This window comes from Triturus cristatus, chromosome 5_2 (assembly GCF_964204655.1).
Source record: "Triturus cristatus chromosome 5_2, aTriCri1.1, whole genome shotgun sequence".
In the NCBI taxonomy this organism is placed as follows: domain Eukaryota; kingdom Metazoa; phylum Chordata; class Amphibia; order Caudata; family Salamandridae; genus Triturus; species Triturus cristatus.
Window position 1 is genome coordinate 38,753,548 of NC_140588.1, and position 12,680 is coordinate 38,766,227.

The 12,680-nt window shown below is 43.8% G+C and overlaps 1 protein-coding gene across 1 annotated transcript in view; it reads left to right on the forward strand.

Moving 5' to 3' along the window:
* Positions 1-12,680, forward strand: part of CTNNAL1 (catenin alpha like 1) — an 862,216-nt gene that overhangs the window by 511,921 nt on the left and 337,615 nt on the right. The window contains exon 8 of the mRNA XM_085606809.1: positions 7,778-7,864. Coding sequence (XP_085462935.1) covers positions 7,778-7,864 — 87 coding nt within the window. The remainder of the gene's footprint in view (positions 1-7,777; positions 7,865-12,680) is intronic.

A 12,680-nucleotide genomic window follows, 5' to 3' on the forward strand; every position in this document is an offset into this window, starting at 1 on the left:
GTGCTGTCAGAGGGATGGTCCGTCTTCCTGGTCTTGCTTTTCTATGTCGTTTGCGCATGGTTGAGGTGACCTAGATCATGTAGTTGCTTCTGTCCCTGCTGTGAGCTATTCTAGCCAGATCCAAGCACGTTCCAGATCATAGAAGATCAATCGTTTTCTCCTCCGCTATGACTTTCAGACGGGCAAAGAAAATCAATGCATAGTGAAATCCTGTATCCCAATGGCCTTTTTGACTGCCATAAAGGATACCTGCATCTTCTACGTTGCCATTGTGTAGTCCGTAAATATGGCAACCATGGCCCCAGCCACATCAAAGTGGCTGTGTATGCGTGCCTTCTGCCTCGATAGTGCCCCTAGTCACAGAGGGTGCGCCGGTACCCAGTGGGCTCGCTCCCGTGCAAAGAACTTAGAAAGTCCTTGCAGGGCCACTTCATCCATCAGCCAGCTTTCCAGTAGCACCACCATATCTGCTCCTTCTGCCCCCTCAGGTAAGCCCACAATCCAGATGTTGGTGCACCAGCTGCGCCCTTCTGTATCCTGTGCTGTATGGTCCAGGCTCTCCACTCACCCAGAAAGGGGGTGGACCTGATCTTGGAGATCCTTTAATTGCGGACAGATCTCTGCAAGTGTGTCCAAGTTACATTTGTCTAGGTTCGTCAGCTTACGATGGTCTTCCTGAAGGATGTCTATTTTTCCTTCCAACACCTGTATGGAGGTGTGAACCCCGCTGAGTATTGAGTCAGTTTATTCTCAGTACTTGGGGCCTCATGTGCATCTTGCTTTGGCTGGTAGTTCGGACCCTCCTGCGGTGGTGAGGTTTTCCCAGGCCCCTGCCTCTGAGATCAGGATGCACCCTTGACAGACCGAGGCCTCCTCATCCTGACCAGGGACTGGAAGTCATTTAGGGTGCCATAAACGAGGCAAGGAGAAAGTCATTCCCATGCCAGTAGTGCAATGTCCTATCACCACGAAGTGGGCAATAAGGGGTGGAGGCGCTACCACCCCACTAAGGACACCCCAGTCTGTATTGCTTGCTTCCAGGTTGGGCCCTCAATGTAAGTATAGCCCGTCAGAAGCCCTCTGAAGAAAACAGTCCTCCCTGGTCCTAGGGAGAACCCCAGTCCAACCATCTAAGCCTCAGCGAGCCTTCGTGCAGATCGTCCCCTCACCACTTTACCCTCAACTGGGCCTTTCGCAGGAGCTAGGGCCCCTCACTCCTTCAGGGGGTTGCACAGATGTCATGCCCCCTTGCTAGTCCCCACACCACCCCTCACCAGTGTCTGTTTTCACTATCAACAATGGCTGTAAAGGCCCGGTGGTGTCTCCTGGTGGTATATATTGCCTGGCATGTCCTCTCACCACCAAGCTGCCTCTTGTCTCTCTTCCATGCTGTCAGCTCTGCAGATGAGGGTCTCTCCCTTCTCCTGCCAGTGCTCCCGTCCACCTTTGGCACTGCCAATCGGACAAGCTCTACTCCCCCTGAGGACTGGGGGGTCAGACGCCCTGTGGCTGGCCCCCCTCCAGCTTTCCTTGCTCATCAAGGTGCTGCGGAAAACAGCATTGCCTCTTCCATCCGCAGCAGCAGATATCAGAGGCACTCACTGCAGCACCGCTCTCCGAGAAGTGGCTCCATCTTCTTTCAGGTCCCAGGGCTCTGCTCCACGCTCCACTTCGCCCATCAACACTGCTAGAGTTTCTCTGCCGAAGGTTGCCAGAAGTGCTATCACCAGCCCCTCCCATGTTTCAGGATGGCTGGTGATCGGCAATCGACGTGGAGGCCCTCACCGACTTGCGGCCATCTTGTAGCGTGGCCAGCCACACCCCCTTTTGCAATTTCCAACTTGGCTATGGATTGCCACTCAGGATCTGAGCTACTTATGGTCGGATATGCATTATGATGATGTGTGCACAACTTGCTTTGGTGAGTTACAATTTACTGATTAAAGAGATGTACATTGCTATAATGTGCACACCTTGTCAGTGTGCATTAGATGTTTGGCGCACTGCACAGTAGATGAGTTTACATTACGCTGCGCACAACTTCTGGAATTAGAAATACCATTTGGTGTTTTACTGAGAGCAACTTATATGCACTGCATTTGTAGCCATTCAATTTTAGCGATGCACACACCAAATTAGTAAAAGTTATGGTAGTCTACATTTAATGCATTGGAGGTGCACATGCCCTTCAAATTTAAAATTATTTTCTTCAACTCAGTTTATATCCTATTTAGCCTTCCGTTAGGAGTTAGTTATTTGTTTAATATTGCTCTTCTTGATAGTAACACGTACGTTTTCTAAATGCTGAGTCTAGCACAACTTTTAATTAATGCAATTTTTTCTTTTGTGCATTGACTACTACTCACAGCTGTATCTGTTCATCAGTCCTGTTCATTGTTTGACCTGTTTGCATAGTGCTGTTTGTCTTTTTTTTTTGTGTTGACTCTTTGTTGTATCTAAAGTAATAGCACAGCAGAAATACAAGTGATTCACCCTCTGCCTCTATTTTTTGACTCGCCTAGCGAACATCCTGGATGCTGGAAGGATTAGTTCAGATAATTTAATATTTACTGTGGAGCTAATAATATGCAACCGTATTGTGCTGCGTTGAAAATAAAAATGGAATACTGCCTAGGTATGGAGGGCCCGCGCATTTTAAAACACTTAAGTGTGGGTACATCGACAGAAGGGCAAGAACTAGATGAGTACCAGGAATCTATTCAGCATCTTGAGCAATGATTTGGCTCACAGAAAGTTGTCTTAGTAAGATGTTTTTAAGTTCTTATCTAGAGGACAGCTACCAGATTATTCTGTGGAGAACTATGTTACAGCATGTAGGGTTCTGACTTCCTCATGAACATTTGGGCCTTCGACTGACCAAATAATCAGCGATCAATTTGTGGGATGGTGCATAGCAAGAGCTTCCAGAAAAAAAAACTTTTATTTTTGAAAATCTTCTATGGTTGAAGCCAATTACGTTGCGAACATAGCTGAATTCTCTCATGAAGTAATGAGGATTATTTGTAAAAGCTCAAGTGATTCAGTCCGTTCTATCTGATCTTGCAAAAGTGTCTTAGAAACCAAGAAAAGTTACCCCACATTGGTACCTCCCTGCAGGTCTAGTCATCATGTAGCCATTTTTAAATCCTGTTTAGGCATAAAGAAGACCTGTTATTAATGTTGGGCATTTTTCCAGACTGTGATTGAATCAAATTAACGGTGTCAGTAGTGTGAGTGATCAACCCAGTGAGTAGAAATTCAAGTCCAGAGTCAAGAGTTTTGTGTTTAGTTATGATACGTGTGGCGCTGACAGCTGTTGGGAGCCTGATATTCTCATGGATTTGGGGACTAGGTTTATCATCATAAATCGCAAAACACATATTTAGAACATTGATAGAATTAAGATTTATTTGAACCTGACATTAATGAAGAGGCATTCCAGGACACAAAAATTGACTTGATTGGGTTCCTAGTGCTACCCATTGCATTTCCGAGGGACGCAGTAGGTCTGACATAGTTTATATTGCTTTTAATGGCAAAAGTATCCTAGGAAGTATACACCAGGGTTTACTGGATGTAGTTTTGCTGCCTAGGAAAAAACAACTGGGTATGTCCTTCTGTGAATTTTCTGAAGATCTGTCATGTCAGAAAGCAGTTGTGATTGACCATATCGATGAGAATGTGTCCAATGTAACACATTAAGTGTTTGAGAAAGGCGACAGTGATCTTTTAGGAATTGTTGAGGGGAACTAGCCGATATTTGGGTACGGTATGGGTCGTCTAAAAAATGTTGGCAGTGCCAGCAAATCATAGGATTAAGAGTGTACCCCTAATTGTAAGGCCAGGAGTGGCACATGCTCTTAGTAAGTTGCAATCTGAGGGGGATAGCTCCACTTGTTTGTCTCCTATTGTGCTTGCAAGAATAAAAATTATGAACTCATTGTTTTTGTTGACATGAGGGCCCTAAACCATTCAATATAAGAGAAAATCAGTTGTGTTAACATCCACTGGATCTGTCTTTTAGAGAGTAATGGGGCAACTTCTAAATGGTGTGAAAGGGTGGTGACTTCTACTCTGATATTTTGGTTATTCGCAAAGACTGGCAAGCACATAATGATAGAGTACATGATATTCTAGTCTTCTGGCAAGTGGTTTACATGTTTACAAATGTGTTTTTGGTCAGAAACAGTTGAACTTTTTAGGGCACATCATAGGTGCAGAGGACATCAGTCTTAGAAAAGGATTGGTAAAGGCCATTAAAGATGACTTTGGACTTTGCAAGTTTTATTCATAATGTTTGCTAAATGTTATGTCTATAGCTGAGCCCATAACCATGCTGACAGAAAAAACCAACATGTTTTATCTGGAATGAGGAGCAAGAATGTGCTTTTGCAAGCATCATGGCTGATTTGTTGATTGCTCCCTTCTTACAACCGCATGCTCTGTTTCAGTTGATGCTAGTGAGCATGGGCTGTGAGCTGTTACCACACAAAAGAGCATGAACTAGCATACAGTCCTGTTTGGTTATCATTTCTGGAGGGATGCATAGAGGCAATATTTTGTCATCAATAAAGGAATGCTTGATTTTATGTGGACTGTGCAGAAAGTCTGATGTTATATGTGGGTTATCCAGTTTACCTTTAGGCAAGAGCACAAGCCTTGTTTCTACATGTTAGGAAATCCATGCGCATATTCTGAGAAATTGACAGCAAGACTGGCACAATTAAGCATGAGACTGTTGGAATTAAGCTTTCGGTTGAACAAGTTCCTGGCAAGTGCAAAGGAGGCTATTGTTTTTCTCTCACATGCCAGTGCAGGAAGATCATGTAGTTGGCAAGGAGTTTGAGAATGGTGAATATCTACTTGCTTCAGTTGATTTTGAAGAACAAACATGCATCTCTGAGGAGCTTTAGAAGCAGGACTTGACGCATGATCCAGTTATCCAAAAGGTGATGAAATTTATTACATGCAGTTGGCTTGAGGAAAGGTGTTTGGCATGTGATTTACAATGCTTTCCCAAGATTTTTGGGGAATTGTCTATGGAAAGTTGAATATTCTGTGGGGTGAAACAGTAGTATCCATCCTCCCACAGTTTTACTCATAAACAACTTTATTTTCAATCACACATTGGACTTCTAGGAATGATTTTGAATAAAAAAGAGAGTGAGACTTATTGGTGGCCAAAATCAGAATATAAAGTTACGGGCTGTGTCACCTCTAGAAGCAAATACACACATGTTGCAACTAGAAATTCCCCAGTAGTAGCTGTAAACTTACCAGAGTTCTTTTGGGACAAGGCCACTTTAAATATTTAATGCCTTTTGCTGGATTTAGGAATAGGAAGGCCTCCCCTTTCTTTAGCCTTATATGTAAGTATCCCCCAAGGAAAACCTGTAGAGTCCTACGGCAGGGAGCTGTATATTGTTAAGTAGGACATATAAACTTGTATGTCTTAACAGCAAAACCCCCCAAATTGGCGTTTTGCTGGAGGAAAGGTAATAGGGTTACCGACTGGAACCCTAGCCTGACTAACTTCTGAATGGGACTACATAACTGAGTACTGCAAGGTATCAAATTAATCGTGGCATGAAACCAGACCTGATGCCCAGGTTAAATTGAATGTCACTTTTAAAGTTAAGCAACTTTAAGAAAGTTGCCATTCTGTTCCTCAGTGATCCAGTAGCCTCACACAGGCTGGGATCCACCAACAACTTTCTGCATGCTTGGGGAATGGCGAGCATAGGATCAAACACTGCTTGGCAGGGAGATGTCACCTCCCCTTTGCAGGAAGCCATTCAGGGTGTTAGCCCAAAAGGCGTGCTTCAACGGGTAAGCCGCCTTTGGTGGGATAATGGTGATACCACTCCCAAGTGGCTGCCTATTGTTCAGGCAGACAAGCTGCAGACGGGGACAGAGAAAGAAGGCCAGTGCCCAAATCAGTTTTCCTGGGGACATGTAGCTCTCAAGTAGCCACAACACTAGGGTGGGCTACCAAGCTCCTTACATCCAACAAAGGGTCCTGACATCTAGAGAGTGGCCAGAATGTTGAATGCTAGGAGTGCCAGATGCCACACATCACCAGAAAGTCGTCACCCAAAAGGAGCAGACCTGGTAGTTCATTTGGTCCCCTCAGGACACACTTCAGCAGGATAAAAAAAGGCACCCTGGACCCTCAGATCACATTGGATTTGGAAAGAGGACCAAAGAAGGACTGCCCTGATGCCCTTGGATTCGCACAGAGTCTTCACAATTTGCTGAATTACACATGCTACATGTTGGGCTAGCGCAGATTGGACTGTGCTTGTGGCTCCTAGCTCAGGGAAAAGTAGACCCCCAGACCAGACTCGAAGGATCAGTCTGCTGATCCCCTCGAACCAGCTCCAGGGACTAAAGAGTTGAAGTAGACCAAACTGGCAAATTGCTAGCAACTGAAGAAAATTTGCTTCTAGCTGTCACTGGGATCTGCAAAAGACTGATCTTTGACAGCCAAAAGTTGCACCTGAGTCTGTTGGGCCTGGGCGTATCCTAAGAGTCCGGATTGGTCACTCCAGAGGGACACTAACCCCCACAATTAGATTCTGCCCCAAGCGTTATACCCAGAGACCAGACCCCACGTTAGATCCCCGGAAAATAGAATGCTCGTAGGAGATCAGGAAGTAAATGTGACAGTGTGATGACTAAGTGTACTTTTCAGGTGTAAAATTGTCCCTCATGCATTCCAATGAAGCACTTCCATCCAATAAGGCAGAATGATACACCAAACAACTATTGGCATGCCAGAAGGTAATATTCCTTTGTGTAGAGCCAAGCCCCACTCAATGAATGTTTTAAGGAATTGGTAACAGAAAAGGCCTTGCGGATAGCTGTGCTGTCCAGCCAGACCTCCAGTCCTTTTAAGGTTACCAGTTACAGTGAACAATGCAACCTAACTTTCCTCCTGCTATCACCTCACACGTGATTAGGACACGCGCTCCCCTTAAAGTGCCGGCTCCCTGTTTTCCTGGCACCGCCCTGGAGAGGGAGGTCTGCGGGTGTCCTCGCTCCCTTCCTTCAGAGCACTGCTCTTGAGTGCCAGAAGAGTGCCCTGCTGCCCCTGTCCTGTATCTTTGCTTTGTGTCAGGGAAGCTTGCACTGCTGCTGCGCATGCTCTGCCTCTGCTACTGAAGCTTGTTAAAAAATACTTTCAAAAATACATGAGTCAGAATCTCTGATACTGTAAATGATAATTTTCTTCTGCGTGGCATTTCCTATGAACGCATGAAAGGATATCTGCAGTACTAAATTCTTTTTTCCTTTTCCATTCTGTTTTTAGTATTTTCAGTATGTTACTTAGAGATGTAGCTTAAATAATGTGATTTTGGAAAAGAGTTTCCAATGAGTTTAAGTAAACGTTAATAGTGCTAAAAACGGAAATATCTCTGGTGGCAACAGAATCAAAATAATTTATATATTTGCATTATGTATTTTATAATCGAAGTACCGGCTTATTATAAATATCCCTCTGCTTCCTTTCTCTCTGCCATCAGCTGCAACATTCATGTTCTAGAGTCGGGAAACAATTAAAAATGTTACTTAATAGTAATGAGTATTTTCATTTAATGTGAACAAAGGGCTCATGCCGGCCAACGTTCTTAAATAATAGAACTATCTAATTTATATGTACACGTATAAAAGAAAACACATTCTCCGGAGCGATTACTTATTGATTGTAAAATGCCATTACTTCAGGTGATGAGGTGCTTAATTTAAGATATCATTGTTTCTGATTTCTTAAAAGCAAACGCAGAAAACGAAGGAGATTACAGAGGATTTGGAACTTGCCATTCTAAAGACCTGCCAGTGCATGACTGAGCTGCGAAGAGAAGTAAGTTGAATTTTATTAATGACACACGCAGTTTAAGATGCGTCTAAAATGTACTCTGTTCCATTCACCAGTTTCTAAGCCCTAGACCTAGAGAAAGCATCGACGTCACTTCTCGGATAATCTCTAGCATGCGCCTGTCCATGCATGACGCATCGTCTTTGTCTATCTTTGGTAACTCGTTTATTCAGTGACTGAATGATATTACCCAATGTATTCTCAGTACTATGTCTGCATGAATGTATAGTATGCCGTGTAACAAACGCCAAGTGCTTATGTATTGTAACTTTTCTTATGTAAAGCATTCTGAGCCTTGTTCATGTTATATATAAAATTGCACAAAATTGAACAAATGCCATTATACGTATTTTGCAAATCTGCTCCTCTATAAAAATATTGTAGAAAATGCTGTGACTGATCAACAACTTGAATCGCAGTTTTCCTGCTTTCATCCTACATTCAAATCCTTCATCGCACACTTAAAATAGCCTGTCCTTTATAACCAAGTGTATCTTCTGTGCTAATACTAATCATTTAAAAACCAAGGGATTCTCAGCAGGTAAGACTCGCTTAATTCATTTCTGTAGCTCATCCTCGTGGTGAATAGGAGCAGACCTGCTGTTCTCCAGGCACTGAAGATTGTGTTTTTAGGTCTCGCCTGCATGCAGCTTTAGCGTTTTATTGCTGAAGTACCAAATATGTACACCAATAATCACAGTAGACTTTGAGTCGGGCCATTGCCTATCATTGGTTGGTTTTGTTGTCAATCTTAATTGCTTGCTTCTCTTTTCAGAACTTGTCTTCACTCTGTCTTTCCCCTCCCCTGGAGCACAACTTCTTTACCATCCTTTTGATAAGATGACATGTATCCGTCCATTGATTCCATTAAGGGAACCATAGTCCTTCCCCATCTCATCTGTTGCCTCATCCTATCCCGCTCAGCTGAATTCGTTTTTTTCTCAGTTTTTTCCATTCCCTCAAGCTACTCTCTTGCTTCCCTACCCTTCCCTGCTCACCTCTGCCCCATGCCTTTTAATAACTCACAGTTGCATCAGCTTGCTCCTCAGTTGCTCTCCTACCCTGTCCTGTGGTTAGATATCCACCACCACTATGGGGCCAGCTAAGCAACAAAAAAAGGTGACCATTGCAGCATCATGATGCATGCGTTGACATGTGTGGTGATGCATACATGTGTATATCTCACAATGGAGCTGACATTTTCTTTATTTTTTCCTGATGTTGTTCAGCATTGACAACAAACACTGACAAAACCAAAGTCCGGGCTGACAACTTTCTAAAGTGACACTTATTTGCCAGTACTTGTTTAATGGTTTGACCATGTGGTTGATGTGTTTGTGTGCATCTTAGTTTCAAGGAGAAAATGAATCCAGGGCATAAACATCAGTGTTTGTTTATCTTTTTATGCCAGTGTATTGTAGGTGGTACAAATTGTTCATTAACATGAAAGATGCATGTTCAGAAGAAACAGAAAATAAGAGCAGGGCAAATACAACAGATACATGTTTAGTTAAAAAAAACGAATTCTACTTTTTTGTGTGACGTCCCCCAGAAAAAGATTATTCGCTAACAATTAATGAGTTTGTCTACCATCAATGCATACAAACCCTAATCCAAATTGTAATAATTTGGGTAAAACGTTTACAAAGTTGTAATATGCCGGAAAGCTTACCTCTAATAAAAGGCTTTCCTATTTTATTATGCACAAACCAGTCCTATTCTTGAACCGGTCTTATATACTGCTCTGTCAGCAAATTAGGTGACAATTCCAAAAAGCCTTGTCTCAGTGCCCCTATTTAACAATAAACAGCCCTACATAGCAGTACTGGGCATTAACGGGATGATTCACAAGCAGTATTTAAAAAAATGTGAAAACTTCTCAACACATAGTTTTACTTCTATACCCGCAGCGAACCTCTGGCTTTGCGATATTTTTAAAAGTCGTAAAACACATGTATACTATGCTTCTCTACATTTAATGTTATGTTAGCTCATATAACATTTTTCTTATTGTCCCCTCACTATCCTGCTAGAGCAACCCCCTTCAAAATCAAGGATCGACTTCAAGAAGGTAGTTGCTGGAGTGAGTTGCAGGGGATCACTGTGGTTGCATCTTTTTAATTAGACTCTTCCAGATACAAAAGGGTGTAAAAATATAAGTGAGGCCACCGCCTTACCTTTCCCTGCCGGGTCCCTGCATTCCACTTCCTTATATTGTGTGAGCCAGAAGGCCACAAAGTTGAAGATCGCTGGCCAGTTGCAGTGGCGGCTGGCTTAAATGAAAAATGATGTGGCTCGAAGGCACACGACTCACCATAAATTCCAGAGCACGACCGGTGCAGCACTTCTGTTTGCTGTCCACGAGCAAGAAAAGGAAGGACTTCCTTCCTGCTCATGGATCGCAACTCCAACCAATCCTGGAGCTGCTCTCATACTGTGAAAACAGCTCCAGGATTGGTGGGAGCAGGCTCACCCAGCACTCATTTTGAAGCTGGGGGCCTGTGCCAGTATTTCCCAGGCTGTTTCATAGCCTTTGGATTGTTGGGTCTACAGTGCGCTAATCGGGCTGGCCATCTCAAGACAGCCGGCCTATCCGACGTGCGCACTGTAGACCAGTGCTTTCATCATGCAGTTGCAGGATTTAGCCCCGTCCCCACCAGTGCTTTAAGTGGGCCGGTACTCACCGGGACTGAGTACCGGCACTTCTTATTTTTATCACCCTGAGTACCGGCACTTCTCTGCGGCCGTGGAGAGTACCGGTACTCATGGAGGGTAGGTGCATTGGCCTTTAGTGTTGGGAGCCTGTCTCTTTGTTCAGCTAAATCACTTTCATAGCCCTGAGCTGAGCCCCCGCTGAACTATCAGCGTGGGCTCATTTGCATGATATCCCAGTGTTTGCCGTCATGCTGTGTTTGTTGCAAGGAATGGAGGCAGCCCAGTGACACAACAATGAGAAAAGCCATGGGAGGTTAAAAGGGCTTTAGTCCCACCTGATTCTTTTGTGTGAGTGTCTGCTTATGTGTGTCTGTTTGCCTGCTTGTGTGTGCGTGTTTTTGTGAAATAAATATTACAAAATAAAGAAAGGTTAAAATACTGTTTGACTTTTATTTTGTATAAGGAATTAACCGGATTTGTTTATAGAAACACATTTCTCGTGTGTGCTGCAACTATTATATAAGCCAATAAACTTTGCATGTCTTGCCTTTAGCCCCGCCCACTCGCCACATGTAAATGAGTACCTGCACTATTTTTTTCCCATTTAAAGCACTGGTCCCCACTCTTGTGCTGTACACAGCGCGAGCCAGTGCAGAGCCAAATAAATAAAATGGCATTCAGATGCCATTTTATTTATTTGTGTTTACCTGCAGTGCTCGCAGCAGGCGGGGCGCCGCTCCTCTGCTCCTGGTTGCATGAAAGACAAAGGCAGTGAGAGGGGATAGCCAGGGGCCATCGAACAGTATGCCTCATTTTTCTACCACATAAATCCTGTCTTTGTACCCCCACTTATTTACGGTGGTGGCTAAAGGGGTCATAGAATATGAGCCGGTCCAGAGTTCTACAGAGGAGCAGCAATCCTTAAGCCCAGTCTCTTCTACCCTCCAAATCACTTTTCACAGGGTGAAAAATATTCAAAATCAGTGGCGCGTTTGTGGAAAAAATGGGGGATATTGATTGGCCAATTAAGCAATTAACCAATTAGGTGACTGAGCAAGTGTTGAATTTGGGTTGTTAGGTCCTTTCAGACAAAGATGTAGTGGGATTGGGAACTGATGAGTTATAGCTTTAAAAGATGCATTGTCAGATTTACCTTGAAGGAATCGGACAGCCTGAGGTTGCATGGAGCACAATATGCACGTAAATGAGATTTTTGTTTCAAATCATGTACCTGTTTATATCGAATATTGATCTTCATTACTTGTAAACATATAAAACTGAAACTGTTTTAAAATAAGAGCACTCTCATCTCTTATAAGACCAGTAGCAGCTGGTAGGGAAAGAAAGTGGATGGGCGGGGGAACTAAGGGGGGGGGGGGTACGCAGGGGGTGGATTACAAAATAACAACAACAAAAAAATACTTACATTCTCACCGAGTCCGCAACCACCTCTCCTCCCTTGTGCCGTCCCTCCAGAACCAGGAAGCTCCCAAGTTCCCTAACCTGACCAATCACAACATTGCAAAGCAGCTTTGTAGTTGGTCTGAGCGCCGTAGCTCGGCGCTCAGACGGGACCTGGGAGGGTTTGCATGTTTCTCACCAGGATGTGTAATGCAGCCTGGTGAGGAACATGCAAAGTGAGCATGACTGCTTCACCGGCCAGAGGGGCCCATCCAAGCAGTCATGAGCACTTTGGAGTGTGCAGCAACCGTTCCTCCTCTAGCGGCGTCACTGAAGCCCAGCCCCATCCAACCTGATTGAAAAAATAAATATAATGATAATAACAGAAATAACTTCTGTTATCATCATCTTATTTTTTTATACTGCTCCATGAGCAGTGGGGCGACACTCCTCTGCCTTAGCAGAGGATCCACCACTGCGTATGACGATATGTTAAATACATGCCAGCAGACCCGATTCGGATGCTAGACTCCCGATGATTTTTAAGTCCAAAATAGCTTTATTTTTGCTGTATGCAGCCTAAAATTTCCAAAGCTGCAATGTACGTCATCAATAGGGGAAAAATTCCTCCGATTACTTTCAAATCTGCCTCCTATTAGGTTCAAAAGGTTGCCATGTAAGATGTTACATGTATATTGGTGCAGATCAGGGCATATAAATTCTCCCTACTTCCACGGATAGAGTA